The 26,859-nt window shown below is 40.4% G+C and overlaps 1 protein-coding gene across 2 annotated transcripts in view; it reads left to right on the plus strand.

The window, feature by feature from the left end:
* Nucleotides 1-26,859, plus strand: part of appb (amyloid beta (A4) precursor protein b) — a 59,649-nt gene that overhangs the window by 17,876 nt on the left and 14,914 nt on the right. Inside the window, exons 2-9 of one of the 2 annotated variants that reach the window (XM_063006636.1) lie at nt 4,562-4,729; nt 10,502-10,631; nt 10,930-11,042; nt 12,264-12,451; nt 13,410-13,690; nt 18,944-19,114; nt 23,457-23,590; nt 23,676-23,750. In XM_063006636.1, the coding sequence (XP_062862706.1) occupies nt 4,562-4,729; nt 10,502-10,631; nt 10,930-11,042; nt 12,264-12,451; nt 13,410-13,690; nt 18,944-19,114; nt 23,457-23,590; nt 23,676-23,750 (1,260 nt within the window). The remainder of the gene's footprint in view (nt 1-4,561; nt 4,730-10,501; nt 10,632-10,929; nt 11,043-12,263; nt 12,452-13,409; nt 13,691-18,943; nt 19,115-23,456; nt 23,591-23,675; nt 23,751-26,859) is intronic. The other variant, XM_063006637.1, reaches the window with a different exon arrangement.

Below are 26,859 nucleotides of genomic sequence, written 5' to 3' on the forward strand. Positions count from 1 at the left end.
GGGGGAGTGTGTCAGTCTCGTTTACCTCAACCAGGGTGTAGATCAGCATTGATAGAGAGGAAGCATAATGCCATCGGGTAATTGGATACAATTTACAAAAAAAAGTCATATAAAATGTACATAATATGACTACAATAAACAATGTAAATAGATTGTTAGCATTTTAGCAGTGTTAATAAGTGTTAATAAACACACCCTGTTAATAAATTCTTGTTCATGGAACAAAAATTTTTTTTAATTTAAAGGCTTATAAATATTTGAACATGGAATAAATGCCACCATTCTGAACACTTTCTCTGGCAGTTTACACCTTTTTACACAATGTGAAAACAGCTAGTATATATTTTGGCTAACATAATGGGAATTCTCTTTTGGAGGACATTGATAAGATAATGAAACATCTTAGTTGTACTTGTTTTGGGAAAAGTCTACTTTTAGAGTACAGAGTGTAAGAGCATGGAATGTTACTACCTAGTGGACTAATATACCACCTAGTGGACTATATACACCGACAAGGCATAACATTATGACCACTGACAGGTGAAGTGAATAACACTGATTATCTCTTCATTACAGCACCTGTTAGTGGGTGGGATATATTAGGCAGCAAGTGAACATTTATCCTCAAAGTTAATGTGTTAGAAGCAGAAAAAAGGGCAAGCGTAAGAATTTGAGAGAGTTAGACAAGGGCCAAATTGTGATGGCTAGACAACTAGGTCAGAGCATCTCCAAAACTGCAGCTCTTGTGGGGTGTTCCCCGGTCTGCAGTGGTCAGTATCTATCAAAAGTGGTCCAAGGAAAGAACAGTGGTAAACCGGTGACAGGGTCATGGGCGGCCAAGGCTCATTGATGCACGTGGGGTGCGAAGGCTGGCCCATGTGGTTCAATCTAACAGACGAGCTACTGTAGCTCAAATTGCTGAAGAAGTTAATACTGGTTCTGATAGAAAGGTGTCAGAATACACAGTTCATCACAGTTTGTTGTGTATGAAGCAGCAAAAGAGGGACCAACACAATATGTTATGCCTGATGGGTGTATGTTAATAAATTAGGTAGTTATCAATATATAGCTAGTTATTGACCAGGCACTCACACTATATGACCAAAACATTGTGGACACCCATCCTAATTATTTAGTTCAGGCGTTAGACACACATTGCTAACAGATGTATAAAATCAGTTATATAAAATAGATGATATGCCTTTATTATTGTGGCAGCTGCTTGGCAACTGTTAGGTCCTTTCAGCACACACGCATGAATTTGCCCTTGTCCACAAACACACTCTAATGGCCCAGGTAAACACATTTGGGATAAATTAGAGCATTAATTCAAACCATTGATCCTCACCCAGCATCAGTGCCTGACCTTACAAATTCTGTTTTGTCTGAATGAGCAATAATTCACTTCAGTGACTTGTGAATCCTGTTAAAAGCCTTTCCAGAAGAACAAAGATTGTCATAGCTACAAAGAGGAACCCTAATATAATGGTAATACAGATGATATGTACAACAATCTTATAGTCACATGTCGTCATATTCTTGGCTATATAGTGTAGCTTTAAACAGGTTATCATCACCAGCGTTCATACTTTCTGTTTAAATCAAAATTACATTTATTTAGTCATTAGATTTAGTATACACTGATCAGCCATAACATTAAAACCACCTTGTTTCTACACTCACTGTCCATTTTATGGACTGTAGTCCATCTGTTTCTCTGCATGCTTTGTTAGCCCCCTTTCACCCTGTTCTTCAATGGTCAGGACTCTCCCAGGTCCACTACAGAGCAGGTATTATTTGGGTGGTGGATCATTCTCAGCACTGCAGTGACACTGACATGGTGGTGGTGTGTTAGTGTGTGTTGTGCTAGTATGAGTGGATAAGACACAGCAGCGCTGATGGAGTTTTTAAACACCTCACTGTCACTGCTGGACTGAGAATAGTCCACCAACCAAAAATATATCCAGCCAACAGTGCCCTGTAGGCAGCGTCCTGTGACCACTGATGAAGGTCTAGAAGATGACAAACTCAAACAGCAGCAATAGATGAGCGATCGTCTCTAACTAACAAGGTGGACCAACTAGGTAGGAGTGTCTAATAGAGTGGACAGTGAGTGGACACAGTATTTAAAAACTCCAGCAGCACTGCTGTGTCTGATCCACTCATACCAAGCTGAGAATGATCCAACACCCAAATAATACCTACTCTGTAGTGGTCCTGTCCCCTGACCATTGAAGAACAGGGTGAAAGCAGGTTAAAAATATATAATATGTTGAGAAACAGATGGACTACAGTCAGTAATTGTAGAACTACAAAGTGCTTCTATATGGTAAGTGGAGATGATAAAATGAACAGTAAGTATAGAAACAAGGAGGTGATTTTAATGTTATGGCTGATCAGTGTATGTTTTATACTAGTCAGGGTTGTGAGTCTGGAGCGGACTGGACATAAGGGAGGAATACACTCAGGGTGCAAGTTAATCATGGGCCATGGGGCATCACCCAAACACATTTATTTGGATGCCAAAAAGATCATATCAAAGGCATGAATTAAATTAGAATCCCTGATATTTCAGTGTTGTTCTGTGACATAAAGAAAGATCTAATTATAACAAAAACAAGTTGTAGAAGATGACACAATATATCTGCACAATATATTTTGTAATGGTTTAACTGGTTACAGTTCTGTTGAATGCCTACCTGTTGCATCACTCTTCAGTGCAGGAGCAGCAAGCAAATATGCATAGGGCATAGAGGCAGTATTGTTACATAAATACTTTATTAACAACACACATTAATCTATACCTGTTATAACTGCAGCTTACAACCGCTAGTCAGAACTGTGCTGCATAATTTTGCAACATTTTTTTTCACCAAGTAGCATCTAGGATTCAGTAGCGGTATTGTTTAAGAGGAAATGGTAACACTTACCTACCATGGCACACATATCGATTTATTTATTGCTAGAATGTGTTAAAAGGTATTTTTTATATAAGTTGCAGTACTGATATACTGGGCGGCACGGTGGCTCACTGGGTAGCACTGTCACCTCACAGCAAAAAGATTCTGGGCTCGATCCCCATGTGGAGCGGCCCGGGTCCTTTCTATGTGGAGTTTGCATGTTCTCCCCGTGTCTGTGTGGGTTTTCTCCGGGAGCTGCGGTTTCCTCCCACAATGCAAAGACATGCAAGTGAGGTGAATTGGAGATACAAAATTGTCCATGACTGCGTTTGACAAACTTGTGAACTGATGAATCTTGTGTAACGAGTGACTACTTGTTCTGTCATGAATGTAACATTTTACATTAACATTTACATTTTCTGCATTTTTATCCAGAGCGACTTACAATTATGACATGAACATGATTTTGAGCAGTTGAGGGTTAAGGGCCTTGCTCAGGGGCCCAACAGTGGCAACTTAGCAGTGGTGGGGCTTGAACCAGCAACCTTCTGAATATTAGTCCAGTACCTTAACCACTGAGCTATCACTGCCCTACTAAAGTGTGTAAAACATGACATTAAAATCCCAATAAATAAAATGAAGGAATACCATAGAAATTCTGTGTTGTCGGTTCCTGCACCTCTTTGATAGTTTTAATAACGGTTTACATTTTTTGAACATTGCATGGAAGCATGGACAGTATTAAATCATGTCATTGGAAGTAGAAATAAGTAATATCATGCAATATTAAAGATTTAAACACCTGTCACACATAGTTCACCCTGGAGTCATTTTAAATTAAGGGGTGAACATTTTCACTAAAGGTTCTTACTGTCAGTATTTGACAGTTACTAACATGACTTGGCTATAAGTATGAAGATTAAAATTTAATAAACACTATGTTTAGGTCGCTCAGGTGGCACAGCGGTAAAAACACACGCTGGAACCAGAGCTGGGATCTCGAATACATCGTATCGAATCTCAGTTCTGCCTGCCGGCTGAGGATAAGCGGCCACATGAACAACGATTGGCCTGTTGTTCATATGGGCGGGAATAAGCCGGATAGGGTCTCTCTCTCATCACTGGTGCAATTACGACCTCTGCTGGCTGATTGATGGCGCCTGCACAGAGATGAGAAAAGAGTGCTCTTAGGGTCCTCAATCAGAGCAGAGATCGGCATTGGTGGAGAGGAAGCATGATGCAATGGGGCAATTGGACGCACTAAAAAGGGGAAAAAATGCATAAAGAAAATGTTTAAAAAATAAATAAATGAATAAACACTATGTTTTATGTAGTGTGACAGGTTATGTAGCCTGTGACAGGAATGGAAAAAAATGAACGTTTGGCTCCTTAAACATTGTCACTGTTTTTCTCATAAAACTTGTCTCTGATAATGACTCTTGTATGGGTTTGGTTTCTTGCCCTGTTTTTTGTGGTGCCTATAAGTGACCTGACGCTAGAATATAATCTATATGACAATAGATATACAATATGACACTAAAACATGACCTACTGTAATGGCATCAAGCATAAGCCCCAAGAATACTGACAGTTTGTTAAATTTATGCATTTATGTATTTAATACATTTAACAGCACATTCTTGTCTCTGTTTTGGTGGCAGGTGCCATCAGACGACTCAATGGGACTGTTGGCTGAGCCTCAGGTGGCCATGTTCTGCGGCAAACTCAACATGCACATCAACGTCCAGACGGGCAAGTGGGAGTCCGATCCTACTGGCACCAAGAGCTGCATTGGCACCAAGGAGGGAATTCTTCAGTACTGTCAGGAGGTAAGGGGGAAAGAGATATAGGGGCAGAAAGGGTTCATATGTAAGAGTAAGTAATTAAAACGATGTGTATATAAGATGTGTCTTAAAAATGTGTCTTATAAAAAGTCTTCAAACCTGAAGATGTGTCAGATATTATTCTGTTAAAACCTTTATTGAATTTGCTTCTGACTAGAGCTGTTTATAGTGCAAGTTATTCATTTGTAGTCATTCATATTCAATTATTGTAGCTTTATCACAGATTTATTGCTTTCCACCGTGCTGTGCTTCAAACATGCGTGTCTTGTCGAAATGCATCATTACACTGAATCATTACATATGTATTTTGGCATTTAAATATTCTTCAAAACTGAAGATGTGTCAGATATTATCCTATTAAAACCTTTATTGGATTTGCTCCTGACTAGAGCAGTTCATAGGACAAGTCATTCATTTTTAGTCATTCATATTCAATTATCGTAATACTTCAAGCGTTCTTAATATTTACTGTTATTTTACAAGACATTTATACTAGGGTTGGGAGATATTGCCGATTTTCATACCGTCATACCGTCTTCAGGAAATACCGCGGTATACGGTATTACCGCGGGTGGGGGGGGGGGTGTCGCGGACAAACTTTACAGTGTACACACTTGAGTGTAATTACAATATTTCAATGTTTTATTATAAAAAGATTTAACAATCTGAACGTCAAACATTGCTTATCTTGTCTGATCTATAATAAATACGCATAAGTATAAATGCATGTGTATCAATTACACTTTAACACAAACATTAACACATAACATTTTGGCATTGTAATCTCTCTCTGCCCACACAAAACAGAATAATAGCAGGCTACACACTTCAATATATTTCAAAAGTTAACTGCTTAGTTTATAGTTACAGATATTTCTTAAAAGTGTATGAACGTGTACGATTAGTTATGCCTGTAATCCAGAATTAAATTCTATACCGTAACAAAAAATATGAATGTAAATGTTCATGTTGCAATGACGGTGATGTAAAATAATGTTAAAATAATTCAAAGTCCAAACATTTGAGTGGTTAACGAGAACGCTACTTTACATGTCACACAAGCTCAGTGCAAAACAACTCGAGCACAGAAACGGTACAAATCCGAACTCCTCCCTACACACTCGCTCCCTACGCCCTATAGTGCGCTTAACATTGTTAAAGGGCCAGACTATATATTTTATAATTCAAATTACACGACAGGTGAGACATTCTTTTTTCTTAATATAGCGCTTTTATTTAGGAAAAAATAGTTCTTACATAGGCAGGAAAATCTATGGCAGACAAGAGTCAGAACAGCGGATTGGGCGTAACGTTATTATTACTGTTTGCTCCTTTTTCTCAACACTTGTGCTCGATTTACACTGAAGATATATTTAGTAAATAAGTACATGTCCACGCATGCACTCGCTTGTGTTAATTTCCGGTTGAACTGATAAAAAATGTTGATTTTGAAAAATTAAAAGACGAGCCGTTATTCAGTTTCTGCTTGTTAGCTCACAGCTAACGCTAGCCAGTGTGGCTCTTCACTCGTCTCTCTGTGTTATCACCAGTGAGCACCCCACAGCCAATCAGCGAGCTCCAACCACCTACCCCTCCCACCCCTCCCTTTCTGTGGATGCGCGCATGTCCTAAAGTCTCAGTTTTCAAGGTAAACCTGAAGCAGAAATTTGGTGCTTCACATTTTAAAAAATACCGTCACCATTTTTGAATACCGTCACCATTTTTAAATACCGCGGTATACGGTAATATCGTCATACCGCCCAACCCTAATTTATACATAGTACAACACTGTAATAATTAAACAAAGAAATACCTTGTTATCCATGCAAAGCACCAGTGTTCTTGGTCCTGCTGCAAACAAAAATCCCTACATAGCCCAACCACTTTCTTTCACTTGCAGTGAAACTAAATGTAGGTTTACACTGACGAGGCATAACATTATGACCACTGACAGGTGAAGTGAATAACACTGATTATCTCTTCATCATGGCACCTGTTAGTGGGTGGGATATATTAGGCAGCAAGTGAACATTTTATCCTCAAAATTGATGTGTTAGAAGCAGGAAAAATGAGCAAGTGTAAGAATTTGAGCGAGTTTGACAAGGACCAAATTGTGATGGCTAGACGACTGGGTCAGAGCATCACCAAAACTGCAGCTCTTGTGGGGTATTTCTGGTCTGCAGTGGTCAGTATCTATCAAAAGTGGTCCAAATTGGGAAAAGTGGTAATCCGGTGACAGGGTCATGAGCGGCCAAGACTCATTGATGCACATGGGAAGCGAAGGCTGGCCCGTGTGGTCCTATCCAGCAGATGAGCTACTGTAGTTCAAATTGCTGAAGAAGTTAATGCTGGTTCTGATAGAAAGGTGTCAGAATACACAGTGCATCACAGTTTGTTGTGTATGGGGCTGCATAGACGCAGACCAGTCAGGGTGCCCATGCTGACCCCTATCCACCGTCAAAAGCATCAACAATGGGCACATGAACATCGGAACTAGACCACGGAGCAATGGAAGAAGGTGGCCTGGTCTGATAAATCACGTTTTTTTTTTTTATCACGTGGATGGCCGGGTGCGTGTGTGTCGCTTACCTGGGGAACACATGGCACCATGATGCACTATGGGAAGAAGGCAAGTCAGCGGAGGCGGTGTGACGCTTTGGGCAATGTTCTGCTGGGAAACCTTGGGTCCTTCCATCCATGTGGATGTTACTTTGACACGTACCACCTACCTAAGCATTGTTGCAGACCATGTACAACCTTTCATGGAAATGGTATTCTCTGATGGCTGTGGCCACTTTCAGCAGGATAATGCGCCCTGCCACAAAGCAAAAATGGTTCAGAAAGGGTTTGAGGAGCACAACAATCCAAAAAAATTATCCCTTAACATTCTGATTAAGCGTCAAAGCCTTACTTTTTGGTAAATCCTTGCAGTTTTGTAGCTTTCTTCTACTGTAAGGTTGGTAAAAAAGCAAAGTTGTGGGATCTGTCACTGGTAAGGACATGTGTTGAATGAGGACTGTTTCAGAGAACTGAGCTGCAGTTGGAAAACAGGCAGTGGTTGTTTTCACTATGGAAATTGTGACTAAATTAGGAAAATGTATTGAGCTGGATTAGTGCCAATTTGAAATGCAATCCCTACAACACACACATCATTGCTCTTCCATAGTAACATGCAGAATATGTGCCAAAATGAAAGCAAAACCTCTATTACATTGTTTTCATTTTGCTTGACCTCTTTACTGAAAATAACAAACAGCGATTTGCATTTAAACTGTAGGTTTGAGGCACAGCTTTATTGCATTCCACCTTGCTGTGCTTTAAACATGCGTGTCTCGTTGAAATGCAATCATTACACTGAAAAAAGTTAAATGAGGTGCAGACGACACTGTGTTTAAATCAGACTGACATGCAGAAAATGTGTAAAGCAAAAAGTAAAAGGTCTGTTGCATTGATTTAATGTCGTTTGACGATTTAACAGAAAAACAATACATGTACACTGCCTGGCCAAAAAAAAGGTCACACACTCTATTATTTCGTTGGACCGCCTTTAGCTTTGATTACGACACGCATTTATTTCTGTCCAGAGTTGCATTAATTTTTCCCCAAGATCTTGTATTGATGATGGGAGATTTGGACCACTGCGCAAAGTCCTCTCCAGCACATCCCAAAGATTCTCAATGGGGTTCAGGTCTGGACTCTGTGGTGGCCAATCCATGTGTGAAAATGATGTCTCATGCTCCCTGAACCACTCTTTCACATTTTGAGCCAGATGAATCCTGGCATTGTCATCTTGGAATATGCCCGTGCCATCAGGGAAGAAAAAATCCATTGATGGAATAACCAGGTCGTTCAGTATATTCAGGTAGTCAGCTGACTTTATTCTTTGGGCACATAACGTTGCTGAATCTAGACCTGACCAACTGCAGCAACCCCAGATCATAGCACTGGCCCCCACAGGCTTGTATGGTAGGCACTAGGCATGATGGGTGCATCACTTCAGCTGCCTCTCTTCTTACCCTGATGCCCCCATCACTCTGGAACAGGGTGAATCTGGACTCATCAGACCACATGGCCCTATTCCATTGCTCCAGAGTCCACTCTTTATGCTCCCTAGCAAATTGAAGCCATTTTTGCCGGTTAGCCTCACTGACAAGCGGTTTTCTTAAGGCTACACAGCTGTTTAGTCCCAATCCCTTGAGTTCCCTTCCCTTAGTTTCAGCAATCTCCTTAGATGTTTTCTCTGCTTGATGCATGCCAATAATTTGACCCTTCTGAAACAGATTAACATCTTTTCCATGACCACAGGATGTGTCTTTCGACATGGTTGTTTAACAAATGAGAAGCTACTCACTGCATCAGTTAGGGTTAAATAACTTGTTGCCAGCTGAAACATAATCATAACATAAAACATAAGAATTTGTGTCAGAATAGAATACAAATCAGCTTGTAATGCAATCAACTCGCAGCTCTACCATATTTCACTGTGTGGTGCTGTGAATGTGCCAAAACAAAACGCAGTACAATTATTGCATTTCAGTACAAGCAGTGCAGTATCTGTGCCACAATGCTGTGCAATGCTCTACCGAATTTGGGGCATGGTTAATAGAGCTGTACAAACATAATTGATCCATATCGATTACAGATTGGTCATTGCTTTTCAGTCAGGTGGTGCAAAGGTAAAGTACGCTAACAAACTACCACAGAAATCCAGGGTTCGAATCTAATTGGTGATATCGGCCGGTCAGCGTCTGCACGAACATCAATGGTTAATGAGAGGGATGGCTGAAACAGTGAATGCATTGCGAGGTGCACTTGTAAGACACTCAGTGCCACTCTTAAGCCTGGATTAAAAGAAGAGTGATGCGCCAGGAAGGGCATATGGCATAAGAACTGTGCCAAGTCCGGTGTGCAGACCAGATCCACAGTGGCAACACCTAAATGCTTGAGCAACCGAAAGAAGACGAATACCTAACAAACCAACAGCTGACGTTTGATTACATTTATTTTACAGCTACTACTACAGAGTACAGAGTAAAAAAACACTTACCCACCGTCAGGTTAATATTGCGGGTTAAAATTACAAACAGAAAATCCAGTTTGGTCATTATGGAATTAAACTGCATGTTAAACTCTGCACTTGTGGATCTGTGTGTAATATTGTTTATTTGTATATTCTTTTTTGTAAAAAAAACGACTAACTAGTACTATAAGGTTTGCTTGGCCCCACAAAATGACACAATATATGATGGAATCAGTAGGTGTGAAACAAGTGCAATATATACAATGTTTATTAGTAGTAAATTATATTAGAGTATTATACAATTACCGTTAACTCTCCCTTTAACAAATAAAACGTTTGCAGTCTCCCAGTCACCACTGATGAAGTGCAGAGTTATACTCTTTTATACTGAGGTATGACTCCACTGATTTCTACAACAGACGTGTGATCAAGTTGTACAAAGTGGACGACTTTATATATCTACGCTTCCAGCTTGCTTCGGTGTTATTGGTATAACATTGGTATATCAATTAAACGGAAGTATTTTCGGCCCGGTAGTAATGTCGCTCCACTGTTTGCTTTTTTGCAACAACCGTGCCCCAGTAGTCATTTATATTCGTCAGTTAAAAAAAACCAGCATCATTTGCATTGCTAGTTAATATATATATAAATTTCTGGCATTGATTTTATGGCTATGTGTAACAGAGTGAGTTTTCACTCTTTACCTCACTTCCAATGAACTTTCTGTACTTCTACAGGTGTACCCTGATCTGCAGATCACTAATGTAGTGGAGGCCAACCAGCCGGTCAGCATTCAGAACTGGTGCAAGAAGGGCAGACGACAATGCCGCAGCCATGCACACATCGTTGTTCCTTACCGCTGCCTGGGTGAGTGCACATGTGTATTTACTGTTTCATCAACGTGATGTTCTCATTAAAGCAACCCAGTACTCTTCAAGTTTTAACAGGGTATCAGGGATATTGAAGCAATGCCCTTACAGCCGATGGACTTAAGTGCTTTTATCGCCCAGGCACACCATCTGTCAGCTGCCTGAAAAACCAAACTGCCTGTGACAGAATGTTCTCATGATGACATTTGCTTTTTTCCACACACTGATAGCAGAGAAATCTGTTTGCACTGAGTAACAGCTTTAAATAATTTTTGCAATGTATTTATGTTTGCCAGTTGGTGAGTTTGTAAGCGATGCTCTCCTGGTTCCCGATAAGTGTAAATTCCTTCACCAGGAGCGAATGGATATGTGTGAGAGCCATCTTCACTGGCACACTGTGGCCAAAGAGGTATACACAAAAATGCATACTAAACATTCACATTACACATATACCTAAAAATGAGAACAATAAAAAACCCTGTCATTAGAATTCAAATAATATAAACATTAGTGTCTTTTGCTTCCATTTTACATTGTCAACAGACTGCATATTACACTAATTTATGAACTAAGGATTTTCAGACCAGTCAACTAGTTGATTCACAACTGACATGTTGATTAGTAAGGCTATTTATTCTTGTTTTTAAAATCAAAATATATGTTTGGGTAATAAAACTAAATAATGGATATAAAATGTGTTATAGCCAAATGCTTTAAGCCACGTGTCAAACTCAAAGCCCGCAGACCAAATCCGGCTCACCACATAATTTTATGTGGCCCACAAGAACTTAAAAGACGTATGATTGTCTTAAAATACACTGTAAAATCATACATAAACTGCATCTCCCACAATGCATGCCAATTTTGTGACCCGCAAAGTGACCGCATCCCGCCACTAGATGGCAGTGTTTCTGAGACAATTTTCCAACAAGTGATGTTGAGAAATATTTACAAATAATCCCAAAATGTACAAGAAGAGAAAATTGAAGCAGAAGGAAGGGAATTAAATTAAAGATGGGAAAGTGAATACAAGTTTGTGCTTCAAGAAGAAAAAACGGTACGTCTCTTGTGTTATGAGGCCATGTCTGTGGTAAAGGAGTACATTATAAATGTAGATATACATAAATATACAGTATAACACAGATAAATATAACACAGAATTTAGCCTCCAAGAAAAACAACAAATTGTCCAAGACTTAAAAGGCAGACTGCAGTCACAGCAGGATACGTCTTAATCGGCACTTTGAGGGCCACCATAATGCAGATGTGACCCTCGGTAAACACCCATGATTTAAGCACTAGCCAAGTGCAGACTGCTTGATGGAATAAAGCTCTGTCTCTCATCACAGCAGTGTTTAAAAAAATAAAAAAATATATATATTAAATGTAAATATATATAATTTTAGCTTAGTGCTAGAGCCAGTGCTTTATGAAAACATCAAATGATTAAGCAGAGGATTAAGTCAAAATCATTAACTAAGTGCATTTCTTTATTCTTTTTTACTAAATGAAGTAGGGGTAACATCATATAAAACAGGACTTTTACTTTATATTGCTTTGTATTGCTTACAGTAACATATCGACTGCCTCCCTTTCTTGTAACATCTCGATTTTTTCTTTCCCTCTGTAGTCCTGTGGTGATCGGTCCATGAACCTGCATGACTTCGGGATGCTGTTGCCTTGTGGTATCGATCGTTTCCGTGGTGTAGAGTTTGTGTGCTGTCCACTGGAAGAGCAGAGAGACTCTGACGCTGAGGAGCAGGAGGAGGCCAATTCAGATGTGTGGTGGGGAGGTGCTGAGAATGAGTACACTGACAGGTCAGAGAGCTTGGATAATATACCGATCAGGCATAACATTATGACCACCTCCTTGTTTCTACACTCACTGTCCATTTTATCAGCTCCACTTACCATATAGGAGCACTTTGTAGTTCTACAATTATTGACTGTAGTCCATCTGTTTCTCTACATACTTTTTTAGCCTGCTTTCACCCTGTTCTTCAATGGTCAGGACCCATACAGGACCACTTCAGAGTAGGTATTATTTGGGTGGTGGATAATTCTCAGCACTGCAGTGACACTGACATGGTGGTGGTGTGTTGGTGTGTGTTGTGCTGGTATGAGTGGATCAGACACAGCAGCGCTGCTGGAGTTTTTAAACACCTCACTGTCACTGCTGGACTGAGAATAGTCCACCAACCAAAAATATCCAGCCAACAGCGCCCCGTGGGCAGCGTCCTGTGATCACTGATGAAGGTCCAAAGACCAACTCAAACAGCAGCAATAGATGAGCGATCGTCTCTGACTTTACATCTACAAAGTGGACCAACTAGGTAGGAGTGTCTAATAGAGTGGACACGGTATTTAAAAACTCCAGCAGCGCTGCTGTGTCTGATCCACTCAAACCAGCACAACACACACTAACACACCACCACCATGTCAGTGTCACTGCAGTGCTGAGAATAATACACCTAAATAATACCTGCTCTGTGGTGGTCCTGTGGGGGTCCTGACCATTGAAGAACAGGGTGAAAGCAGGCTAAAACAGTATGTAGAGAAACAGATGGACTACAGTCAGTAATTGTAGAACTACAAAGTGTGTAGAAACCAGGAGGTGGTTTTAATGTTATGCCTGATTGGTGTATACCACTTCATCATACAAACATATCATCTAAACCAAATACTTGAGCATTTTTCTTAATCTAAATTTGGCAGGGGGGTTCCCCTCAGAGGTTTTACCCAGTGTGTGAACATGCTTCTCTTTTTTCACTCCCAGCATGCCTAAACAAAACCCCTCAGAACAGCAGAGTATGGAAGCTGTCACTGTGGATGATGATGATGATGATGATGATGATGGTGATGATGAGGACACCGGGAATGATGAAGATGAAGAGGCCTGGGAGAATGATGAGGATGGTGATGGTGTGGAGGATGATGAAGAAGATGATGAGAATGAAGATGATATGACTGAACATGATACCAGTGAACAGTCTTCAAATGTGGCAATGACCACCACTACTACTACAACCACTGAATCTATCGAAGAGGTTGTAAGAGGTAGGATGCACACACACATACATGTGCACACAAGGAAGAACATACGCTTACACTAAACCAGCATAGTAAAACTGATGTGCCTATCAAAATGGCAGAGAAGACAGTGTTTTGTCCAAATACAGGTGTTATTAAAAAAAATAATAATACAGTGTGAGTCAAAAGTCACAGGACACTCTGTTAATTCAGAAACGAAAGGGAAAATGACATATCTGAATACCCCAACAAGTAATGGGTGAGGGGGCCTATCTTTTAGGCTATGTCCGGAACATGGCCGCCATCTTGAAAGCCTCCATATTGGATCAAGGGCAAGTTTTTCCAATGGGAAGGTGGTCATGTAGCATATCAAAGAGGACCAGAATTTTCTTAGAAATCGATTGTGATTCAAAAGTTATCAACACAGAAAGTTGCAACAACAACCGGGAACGTTCTCTGTGATGCACAGCTATTTGACGTGTTCAATGTGTTGTCCCTGGTGCTGAACACAGAGCTGAAGGCGCTGGATCCAATTGTTATGAACCCAAGAATTTGATTTCTGAGAAAATTCTGGTCTTCTTTGATATGCTACATGACCACCTTCCCATTGGAAAAACTTGATCCAATATGGAGGCTTTCAAGATGGCGGCCATGTTCTGGACATAGCCTAAAAGAAAAGGCCCCCTCACCCATTATTGAGATATGTCATTATCCCTTTCGTTTCTGAAATAATACTATTAATTTATTTTGGCTACTATGGTGACATTAATGATTTGTTAATTATCCAAGTTGCTTGTGAGTAAGAACTACTAGCTACCTGTCTACGGAAAATGAGATTTTTCAGAATATGTGTAGAACAATGACATCTCATACTGGATGTAAAAAGTTAAAATACCTTAATACCATAGTAACCTTTGGACTCACCATAATTGTAGTCCTGCTTTGTCAAAATATAAACATAGAGACATTGTTTTGTTTTTGTTTCACCTCATCTGCCCTTAAACAGTGGCAGGTTTTCTAAAAAGTCCCTTTGCAAAGACATTTCCAGTGTCCAATCTCAGATTTCAAAGCAAGTCTCACAAAATTACCATGTTTATAAAAACCAAAACAGTAACAGCCTGATGTGTTTTACTGTTGTGTTGTTGGTTGCTCACATCAGGAGTCATTTAAATATTATGAGACCATTAATTTATGGTCTCTGATTACTACAACAGTCTTGAGTTTTTCATTTCTCGTTAACATTTCTTGGCTGGTGTCTGCGATTGTTAAAACACTGGTGGTGCCAAAATCAACCTTCCACTTTCCACCTGAATCCCAATGAGTAAAAAAACTAGGACAACATAGACTGTCAAGAGACAGTTAACAGATTATAATTAACTATTTTTCCTTGTTATTTTTGTAGAATGTAAGACAACACTAAACGCTGCTAATTAAATACCTAGTGGTTCTTTAGTTAGGGGAGCAAATAATCATCTATCCATTCATGGCTACAAGAGAGTGGGTACAGAAAGTGGGTGTTATGTAAAACCTTAGACACCATTAATCAATTTCTATGTTTTCTTAATTTTCCAAATAAAATAAGTTAACACTTGAAGCCTGCCGCTCAGGTGGCGCAGCGGAGTTGGGGTTTCGAATACATCATATCAAATCTCAACTCTGCCTTCCGACTGGGCTGGGCGGCTGCATGAACAATGATTGGCTGTTGTTTATAGGGTTGGGGTAAAAAGTCGAATCATAAACTCAAAACTGGTGCAACTGCGGCCCCTGCTGGCTGAGTGATAGCGCCTGCACAGGGCTGAGGAATAATGCTGATGGGGGTGTGGCCCTCCGTACACAGTGCCCGTCGGTGTGTATACTCGACTCGTGCAGGTGAAAAATGCAGTCTGTACTGACTGTGCGTACCGGAGGGGGCGTATGTCAGTTGAGAGGCGTCCTCAGTGGTGAAGGGTCGAATCAGTATAGAGGACGCATTCAGGGTAATTGGACACGACTAGATTAGGGGAGAAAATTGGGGCAAAAAAAAGAGGGAAGAATTAAATAAAAAATTACAAAAAAACACTTGAAGCCTTACATAAGACATTGTTCTGTACTTCTTTGTACACAATTTCTATTTATTTGATAAATTAACCATATTGGAAGAATACATCCAATAATATTAAATGAGCTATAACATTTGTACTACATGTTTTATTCTTTGAGCAAAAAGGGTCATTATGCATGAAAATTAGACAGAAAATGAGTCCCCTGTAAAGGATATGTTAACCCTGAAATGAACAAAGCATAAAATTGTGCATAAGACTCTTTACATCGGGGATCCAAGCATAATTGATCATAGAAAAGTAACTGTCTTCTTAAATATTGAAATACCAAACAGTAAATGTATGGTAAAGGCGCTCAGATGGCGCAGCGTGATAATCCACTAGCACACCAGCACCGAGATTCTGAGCTCCCGGGTTCGAATCTCGGCTCTGCTACTGATCGGCTGGGCACCCTTTAGCAGGCACAATTGGCTAATGCCTGTAGCAGACAAAATTAGCTTCCAGTCTGCTGGGTGCAAAAGATCGAACTGGCCGCTCAGGTGGCGCAGCGGTAAAACACACGCTGAACACCAGAGCTGGGATCTCGAATACATCTTATCAAATCTGATCGTATCAGCTCTGCCTGCCGACTGGGCTGAGAAGCCGCATGAACAACGATTGGCCTGTTGTTCAGATAGGGGTGGGATATTAAAAGCCAGGTAGGGTCTCTCTCATAACTAATGCAATTATGACCTCTGCTGGCTGATTGATTGCACAGAGACGGGAAAAGAGTGCTGTCAGGGTGTGTCTCTCCGTACACAGTGCTGATCCGCATTGCACTCGTCAAAGTGTAGGTGACAAAATGCATACGGCTGCTGCCTACGTGTCGGAGGGGGCATGGGTTAGATTCGTTCTCCTCAATCAGAGTGGGGATCGGCATTGGTGGAGAGGAAGCATTACGCAGTCGGGCAATTGGACACACTAAAAGGGAGAAATTGGGGAGAAAATGCATTAAAAAAAATAAAATAAAATAATAATAATATATATATATATATATATATATATATATATATATATATATATATACAGTGTATCACAAAAGTAAGTACACCCCTCACATTTCCGCAAATATTTCATTATATCTTTTCATGGGACAACACTATAGACATGAAACTTGGATATAACTTAGAGTAGTCAGTGTACAGCTTGTATAGCAGTGTAGATTTACTGTCTTCTGAAAATAACTCAACACACAGCCATTAATGTCTAAATAGCTGCAACATAAGTGAGTACACCCCACAGTGAACATGTCCAAATTGTGCCCAAAGTGTCAATATTTTGTGTGACCACCATTATTATCCAGCACTGCCTTAACCCTCCTGGGCATGGAATTCACCAGAGCTGCACAGGTTGCTACTGGAATCCTCTTCCACTCCTCCATGATGACATCACGGAGCTGGTGGATGTTAGACACCTTGAACTCCTCCACCTTCCACTTGAGGATGCGCCACAGGTGCTCAATTGGGTTTAGTCCATCACCTTTACCTTCAGCTTCCTCAGCAAGGCAGTTGTCATCTTGGAGGTTGTGTTTGGGGTCGTTATCCTGTTGGAAAACTGCCATGAGGCCCAGTTTTCGAAGGGAGGGGATCATGCTCTGTTTCAGAATGTCACAGTACATGTTGGAATTCATGTTTCCCTCAATGAACTGCAGCTCCCCAGTGCCAGCAACACTCATGCAGCCCAAGACCATGATGCTACCACCACCATGCTCGACTGTAGGCAAGATACAGTTGTCTTGGTACTTCTCACCAGGGCGCCGCCACACATGCTGGACACCATCTGAGCCAAACAAGTTTCTCTTGGTCTCGTCAGACCACAGGGCATTCCAGTAATCCATGTTCTTGGACTGCTTGTCTTCAGCAAACTGTTTGCGGGCTTTCTTGTGCGTCAGCTTCCTTCTGGGATGACGACCATGCAGACCGAGTTGATGCAGTGTGCGGCGTATGGTCTGAGCACTGACAGGCTGACCTCCCACGTCTTCATCCTCTGCAGCAATGCTGGCAGCACTCATGTGTCTATTTTTTAAAGCCAACCTCTGGATATGACACCGAACACGTGGACTCAACTTCTTTGGTCGACCCTGGCGAAGCCTGTTCCGAGTGGAACCTGTCCTGGAAAACCGCTGTATGACCTTGGCCACCATGCTGTAGCTCAGTTTCAGGGTGTTAGCAATCTTCTTATAGCCCAGGCCATCTTTGTGGAGAGCAACAATTCTATTTCTCACATCCTCAGAGAGTTCTTTGCCATGAGGTGCCATGTTGAATATCCAGTGGCCAGTATGAGAGAATTGTACCCAAAACACCAAATTTAACAGCCCTGCTCCCCATTTACACCTGGGACCTTGACACATGACACCAGGGAGGGACAACGACACATTTGGGCACAATTTGGACATGTTCACTGTGGGGTGTACTCACTTATGTTGCCAGCTATTTAGACATTAATGGCTGTGTGTTGAGTTATTTTCAGAAGACAGTAAATCTACACTGCTATATAAGCTGTACACTGACTACTCTAAGTTATATCCAAGTTTCATGTCTATAGTGTTGTCCCATGAAAAGATATAATGAAATATTTGCAGAAATGTGAGGGGTGTACTTACTTTTGTGATACACTGTATATATATACAAACGATTGAACTTAGGGGTTGGGTTATCAACGCCAGGGCGCCAGTTCTAAGGGGTTTGGTTATCCCAGGGTGTCCGGACTAAGCGGTGGGTTTATCAGTGCTGTGTAAGAACCTTGGGCACCTGTACAGACAGTGGATGAGTGCAGAGATTGGGGCGTGGCTCTCCGTACACAAAGCCGACCTCACATGCAAATCCACCAAAATATGGGTGAAAAAGAAATGACTGCACACACGTCTGAGAGAGTACACCCTCCTTCGATGCCGCCGGGGTCCCCAGGAGCAGATTCGCTACGCTAAATTGGGAGAAAAAGTGGGGTAAAATGCATAAAAATAATAACAACTGCTGTCTGTGCTAAAGAGCCAGTTGTTGCTTACTTTACATTACACTTCAGTTAATAAAAAAATCTATTAGTTCTTTAATTAGGTTAATTAAAGAATGATGATATTATATTGATTGAACTACTAAGTATGTGATAGTCACAAAACAGTTTTAATTCCTGTCAAAACATCTACATTTTATCATATCATTGTGTTGACTTATTGTGTGTGATGCTAAGCGTCTTTTCCTGTCAGCTGTGTGCTGGGCTCCGCCACGAAAAGGCCATTGTCGTGCCAGACTGACCCGGTGGTACTTTGTAGCCAAGACTGGTCGCTGTGCCCCCTTCATCTTTGGGGGCTGTGGGGGCAATCGCAATAACTTTGAGTCAGAGGAGTACTGCCTGGCTGTGTGCAGCAGCAGCGTGCGTAAGTGCACACAGTCTTCAGGACTGTCTGTCCTGTCCAGGAGGGAGAATGTGTTCTACCAACAACTAGCGCTATATTTTTTTCCCCTGTCTCTTTGCTGCACTGTGCTGAGATGGCCGGCTGAATTAGTGTGCATGAATTACAGATAGGTGCACTTTTAAAGACACTGTCTTGAACTTTAGAATCTAAATCTCTCTATAGAAACAGTATGTGGCCCTTTTGCTGTCTGAATGTCCTTTGACACTGATTTATATTACTAATAATAGCAGTATTGGATTTTTCTGAGCATTAACATGGCGTCTCTGTTCTCACAGTAAAACTGGGTACTTCTTCTTCTAACCTGCTGAAAATTGAATGTGCTCTGTATAGCAGTATATGTGTTTTCCTTGCATAGTTTGCCTCTATGATAGGGCTAAGACTAGCTGGTCAAACCAGTCCGTGGCTGTGACCCGCACCTCTGTGGTTTCCGCACGATTAAGCACAAAACTGGGCATTGTGGGATGCTCACTCTCTCACACCAGCATTCACACCAACACTTACACACTTACACTAACCACACACATGCTGACTCATCACATCAGTACTCTCAGATAAGCACTGACACTGACCTATCCTGCATATGTTTAGCTTATTTTACTAACAATAGTGCATCTGATGCATTACACTGTCTTTTTACTTCTATTGTCTTCTAAAAACTGCTTATAGATATTTTGAAATTAAAATGGCAATGCCAGAGCTTTAAAAAAGGCATTATTTTTTCACAACACCATCAATGACAAGCCATAAAAAATCAGGAAAAATCACTGTCCAGTTTTCTCAGGCTTTTTTCAAGTCAAGTCAAATGTATTTGTATAGCGCTTTTTACAGTAGACATCGTCCCAAAGCAACTTTACAGAATCCAGGACCGACAGACCAAAAACCCCTATTGAGCAAGCCAAGGGTGACAGTGGCAAAGAAAAAAACTCCCTTAAAATTACAGGTAGAAGCCTTGAAAGGAACCAGACTCCCCCATCCTCCTTGGGTGGCAGGAGGATCATGTAAATGAATTCGACTTACACAAATCATACATAAACAAAAATAATTCAAACTAAAGGTTATAATTGCCGCTCAGGTGGCACAGCGGTAAAAACACACGCTGTTCACCAGAGCTGAGATCTCGAATACATTGTATCATATCTCGCCTCTGCCTGCCGGCCACATGAACAACGATTGGCCATGACCAAGAAGGACAAACCACATCCAACAGGATTAACTGTGGATGCAAGAGGAAGCTGCCTGAAAGGGATGTTCGGGTGCTAACCTGGATTGTATCCAAAAAACATAAAACCACGGCTGCCCAAATCACGGCAGAATTAAATGTGCACCTCAACTCTCCTGTTTCCACCAGAACTGTCCGTCGGGAGCTCCACAGGGTCAATATACACGGCCGGGCTGCTATAGCCAAACCTTTGGTCACTCGTGCCAATGCCAAACGTCGGTTTCAATGGTGCAAGGAGCGCAAATCTTGGGCTGTGGACAATGTGAAACATGTATTGTTCTCTGATGAGTCCACCTTTACTGTTTTCCCCATATCCGGGAGAGTTACGGTGTGGAGAAGCCCCAAAGAAGCGTACCACCCAGACTGTTGCATGCCCAGAGTGAAGCATGGGGGTGGATCAGTGATGGTTTGGGCTGCCATATCATGGCATTCCCTTGGCCCAATACTTGTGCTAGATGGGCGTGTCACTGCCAAGGACTACCGAACCATTCTGGAGGACCATGTGCATCCAATGGTTCAAACATTGTATCCTGAAGGCGGTGCCGTGTATCAGGATGACAATGCACCAATACACACAGCAAGACTGGTGAAAGATTGGTTTGATGAACATGAAAGTGAAGTTGAACATCTCCCATGGCCTGCACAGTCACCAGATCTAAATATTATTGAGACACTTTGGGGTGTTTTGGAGAAGCGAGTCAGGAAACGTTTTCCTCCACCAGCATCACGTAGTGACCTGGCCACTATCCTGCAAGAAGAATGGCTTAAATTCCCTCTGACCACTGTGCAGGACTTGTATATGTCATTTCCAAGACGAATTGACGCTGTATTGGCCGCAAAAGGAGGCCCTACACCATTATAAATTATTGTGGTCTAAAACCAGGTGTTTCAGTTTCATTGTCCAACCCCTGTATAAGGGAGTGGTTTTCATTAGTGGTTTGAGGAAAAATAATGATTTTTAAAGCTCTGGCATTAGACAACCTTTTTTTGTTGATATTAAGTAGCCAAACATACTCCAGCTTTTTAACAATTATCATAGACATGAATTTTAATATTTATTCTGTACTGAAAACAGTAACCCAGTTTATATAATCCTAATAAGTTTCTTCTGTGAATTTAATTACTGTACAAACTGTAGTTTGAGATTAGGACAAACATGATATCAGCTTTACCAGGGCTATTTTCAACTTTCTAATATTATACAATAAAATTGTACAATAATATGATTGGATTTATTGTCTCATAATTCCTTTGCAAGATCCTCTGTCCTATTTCTCTAAAATGTAGCTTTATTGGGGGTTTTTTAATATGAAGTTTTGTGACTAAGAAATTTATCAAAGCAGTTGCCCAAAAATATATGCCCAAAGCCAGCTGCTCAGACTTTTGCATTTTGAATGTCTCATTATGCAATGATGGGGAGTCATAAGTTTATGGTAATATACTGGACTACTGATTGGAAAGTTGAGGTTTTAAGATCCCTAACCCTAGATCCCTAAGCCTTAGTTGCTTGAATTGTAGAATGCCTTTATTTGCCACATATACAGGTGTACAGTACAACAACATTCTTTCTTTGCATATCCCAGCTTGTTTGGAAGGGTCGGAGCGCAGGGTCAGCCATTGTATGGTGCTCCTGGAGCTGAGAGAGATAAGGGCCTTGCTTAAGGGCCCAACATTGGCTGCATGGCAGAGCTGGGATTCGAACTCTCAACCTTTCAGTTGATAGCCCAAAGCTCTAACCTATAGGCTTCCACTGTCCTACCCTGTCTTATTTGTGTGTCAGTTTAGATAAAAGCGTCTTCCAAACACGAATCCAAATGCAAATAAACTCTAAGTAAATTTAACATACAGAACACCTTCACACTGCTCTATAATGCACTGAAAAAACTAGGCAGTCTTGTTATATGACTAAAATGCTTCTAGGTGCTGTAGTGTAAGTGTACCAGCATCCATGCAGTCACTAAAATTTGTTGTTTTAACACATTCCTATGAACTATTTTTTATGATAAATAACATTAAACTTTTAAAATGTGCCATTTAAAAATTGGTTTAAGTAATTGCAAAAGCATAAGTAAAGCCTACACAGTTAAAAAGAAGGTTAGGGTTAGGATAAGTAAGTAGTAAGCAGATATTGGGGCAAGGAGTTCTAAAGCTTATGAGCTGTAGCACTAAAAGATCTGTGTCCCATTGAGGAGAGTCTAGTATGAGGAATAGTGAGGAACCTGCCACCAGAGGTCAGTTATAATTTCTGTTGTTCTGTACTGTCACATAGTGCAGCATCAACTTACATTTGTGGATGCAGACAGAAACAGCATTTATTTACAAACAGTTGTTACAGGATGTCTGAGTCTTGGTGATATCTATCACAGAGGCTTTCCAGTTTTTTATGTAGTGCCTGAAGAGTCAAATGTAGTGGCTCTTTTCTAGTAGTTCTTGTATTTGGAAACTGCTGTTAAAATAAAATGTGGCAAGCCTTTATTTACATTTAATTACATACTGGATTGACATTTTTCTACCTAAACATCATTACATTTACAGCATTTAGCAAACACTTTTATCCAAATTGACTTGCTCAGGTGCCTAACAGGATCAACTTGCTGGTGTTTGGACTTGAACCGACAGCCTTGTGATTAGTGTTCCAGTACCTTAACCACTGAGCCAAAACTGTCCCACCACTGCATCACCTGTTTAAGAGGTTTTCTACAAAATTTTTAACATTCCTGGTCTTAAATTGCACTCGTCCTAACTAAACAGACATTAGTTTAAAAAATGTGTATATTTACAAAACACAGTAAAGTTAATACAGCAAACCATTTATCTTGGTACTGTTTTTAATAAATACAGGTCAAAAGTTTTATTGACTAATTATAAGTAAGTGAGTATTGGAACTATTACAGATTCTTGTCTGTGGTAATTTTCTGCTGGTGTGTTAAAGATCTGATGTTAAAATGCTGGAGTTTTTCTTTAATTGGCTGTTTGAAAACAAATGTGGTATATTGTGTTAAATTTAAATCTATAAATCTTGAATATGTTTCATTACATATTGTGCTGTGTTCTTTTTTCCCCCATTACTTACCCCCTCCTCAGTGCCCACTATGGCTCCAAGTCCCCCAGATGCTGTGGGTCGCTACCTAGAGGCTCCGGGTGACATGAATGAGCATGCACACTTCCAAAAAGCTAAAGAGCGTCTGGAGGCCAAACACAGGGAAAGGATGTCTCAGGTGAGCTGTTATAGAACAACATAAGGGGTGATATAATGGTCATAGAAAAATGGTGTTTTTATTGTTGAGTGAAATTGTCTTGTAGGTGATGAGGGAGTGGGAGGAAGCAGAGCGACAGGTCAAGAGTCTTCCCCGTGCTGATAAAAAAGCTGTCATTCAGGTGAGTTTTGATTACTTTAACTGTGCTGCATTTTTCAGTTTTCTTCAAATCTGGTCATTTTCAATATGACTAGCAAATACAGATATCATCCATGTAGGCCTACATGTCAATCTGTAGTATCTATTGCATACAAATAATGATAATAGTAATAATATTAATATTATTATTATTAATAATAATAATAATAATAATAATAAAAACACCATAACACCATAACAACCTCAGTGTGTCATGATGCACCGATAGGGAGTTGTGAGTTTGTGGTAATATACTGGACTACTGATTGGAAAGTTGAGGTTTCATTCAAGTCAAGTCAATTTTATTTGTGTAGCGCTTTTTACAATAGACATTGTCTCAAAGCAACTTTACAGACTCCAGGACCAACAGACCAAAAACCCCTGTTAAGCAGGCTGAGGGTGACATTGGCAAGGAAAATCCCTTAAAATACAGGAAGAAACCTTGAGAGGAACCAGACTTAGCAAGGACCCCCATTTTCCTTGGGTGGCCTGGAGGATCATTACCTACCACACGTGTTTCAGCAAGATCCTTAAGCCGTAATTGCTTAAATATAATAAGAAAAGATATATTACTGTTAAATAAACCTTTAAAATAATATTTTTTATTTATTTAGCATATTTCACAATGTCAAGGCCGCTTTAGAAGAGGAAGGGAAAAAAAACTATATGACAGAAGAAGAACAGAAGTACTGATTTAAAATCAAGAGAGACTTAAAAAAGGACCCAGATGTACAGTCATGAGGAGATCAGGGCGAGGAGTTCCAGAGCTTAGGGGCTGTAGCACTAGAAGATCCGTCTTCTATTAAAGAGAGTCTAGTATGAGGAATAGTGAGAAACCTGCCACCAGAGCACCTAAGTGAGCGATGTATGTAGAGATACAGGAGCTCCCCAAGATTTGCCAGGGCCAGACCACAAAGGGCTTTTTATTTTATTTTATATGCTACATTACCAAAAGCCTTTGCAGGCAGTTTAGAATAGGGATGATGTGGGCAGATTTTTGAGTGTACTGATGCGTATTGATTGTTTTAGCCGGTAGACCAGAATAAAGAGAATTACAATAAATAATATGAGAGAATGTAAAGCCATTAAACCAATGTTTTGGCATCACTGGTAGTGATTAGTGGCCGTAATCTGGTAGTGTTATGAAGATAAAACAATGCAGATTTGGTTAGTGAGTTAATGTGAGACTTATAGGTGACTGCAGAATTAAACAGCACTACAAGGTTTTTTGCAGAGGATGAAGGCTTTCTTAAAACATCATCAATATGTTATTAATTATGTATTAATTATGCTCTTAGACTCGACTAACTGAAGTTCAGTTTTGTCAGTGTTTAATTTTAGAAAGTTGTTACTCATCCAGGATTTTAGTTAATGTACGCAGGCTACCAGGACCAGGTGGTGTAAAGTTGGATGTATATTTAGTACTGAAATATATGGCTTCAGGTGATTTGGCCTAGGAGTAGCAAGTAAATAATAAAAAGAAAAGGACCAAGAATGGATCCTTGAGGGACATTGAATGATTTATGTTTACCATATTTAACAAACTGCTGTCTGTATGCAAGATATTAGCAAAACCAAGCAAAGGCTGTACCTAAAATCCATACAAAGGAGAAACAGGAGAGAAGTATTTTATCATTTACTATTTGAAAAGCTGCACTGAGATCAAGCAGAGGAGGAATGTTGATTGAGCCATTATTTGTGGGAAGCAGATCATTTGCAACTCTTAATAGTGTTACGCTGAGAACGGAAACCTGACTTAAACGGCTCATAGGGATTATTTTTTAAGAGAAAAACTACTACATTTTCCATTACTTTGGCTAAAGAAAGTGGAAGGTTTGAAATTAGCCTGTAATTGGCGGGACATGTTGCATCAAGGCCAGGTTTCTTTAGAATAGGTGTGACTGCAGTTATTTTGAGGGCAGTCGGGGCAGAGCTGGAAGAAAAACAAGCGTTTATTAAATGGTATATATAATGTGAAATGAGAGATTTTAGAAGACTAGTTGGGGCAAGGTTAAGCTGACAGTAGGTAGAAGTAGACTTACTAATTATTTAAAAAAACAGATGATTAGTCATCTTGATACTTGTAGTCGTGAGGTACTTGGGCAAAAGAAGGGGGGGGGGGGGGCTGTGGGGAATCATTCGTCTATTTAAGACACATTATTCTGAAAGAGGTTTATTAAGGCTTGAGACTGATCAGAAGTACCTGGAGTGGCTGATGAGGGTTGTGAGGGAGTTTATTTAATGTTATAAAAAGCGCTTTGGGCCTTGAGTTGCTATTATTTATAATGGCAGAATAATAGGTGGAGTGAGCTGCATTAGGTGCATCTCTGTACTTAAGGATGTGCTGTTTGTTTAGAATTAAGTGGATAGTAAGACCAGATTTCTTACACAAACGTTCAAGGCGTCTGTCTACCATACACAAAATAATAACTTTAACACACTTGTTACAGATCAACCTCAAATATGCCTAATTTTTCTGTTGTGTGAGCCAAGCATTATACATTCCAATTAAAGAATAATGTAATCAAATATCTTAATAATGCAACCAAAGATTGAGTATTAAAATGATCAGTCAATATTTATTTGGCAAATTGGTGCACATGCTTACACCGATCAGCCATAACATTAAAACCACTTCCTTGTTTCTACACTCACTGTCCATTTTATCAGCTCCACTTACCATATAGAAGCACTTTGTAGTTCTACAATTACTGACTGTAGTCCATCTGTTTCTCTGCATGCTTTGTTAGCCCCCTTTCATGCTGTTCTTCAACGGTCAGGACTCTCCCAGGACCACTACAGAGCAGGTATTATTTAGGTGGTGGATCATTCTCAGCACTGCAGTGACACTGACATGGTGGTGGTGTGTTAGTGTGTTTTGTGCTGGTATGAGTGGATAAGACACAGCAGTGCTGCTGGAGTTTTTAAACACCTCACTGTCACTGCTGGACTGAGAATAGTCCACCAACCAAAAATATTCAGCCAACAGTGTCCCGTAGGCAGCATCCTGTGACATTTGATGAATGTCTAGAAGATGACCAACTCAAACAGCAGCAATAGATGAGCGATCGTCTCTGACTTTACATCTACAA

This window comes from Trichomycterus rosablanca, chromosome 12, assembly GCF_030014385.1.
Source record: "Trichomycterus rosablanca isolate fTriRos1 chromosome 12, fTriRos1.hap1, whole genome shotgun sequence".
NCBI lineage: Eukaryota > Metazoa > Chordata > Actinopteri > Siluriformes > Trichomycteridae > Trichomycterus > Trichomycterus rosablanca.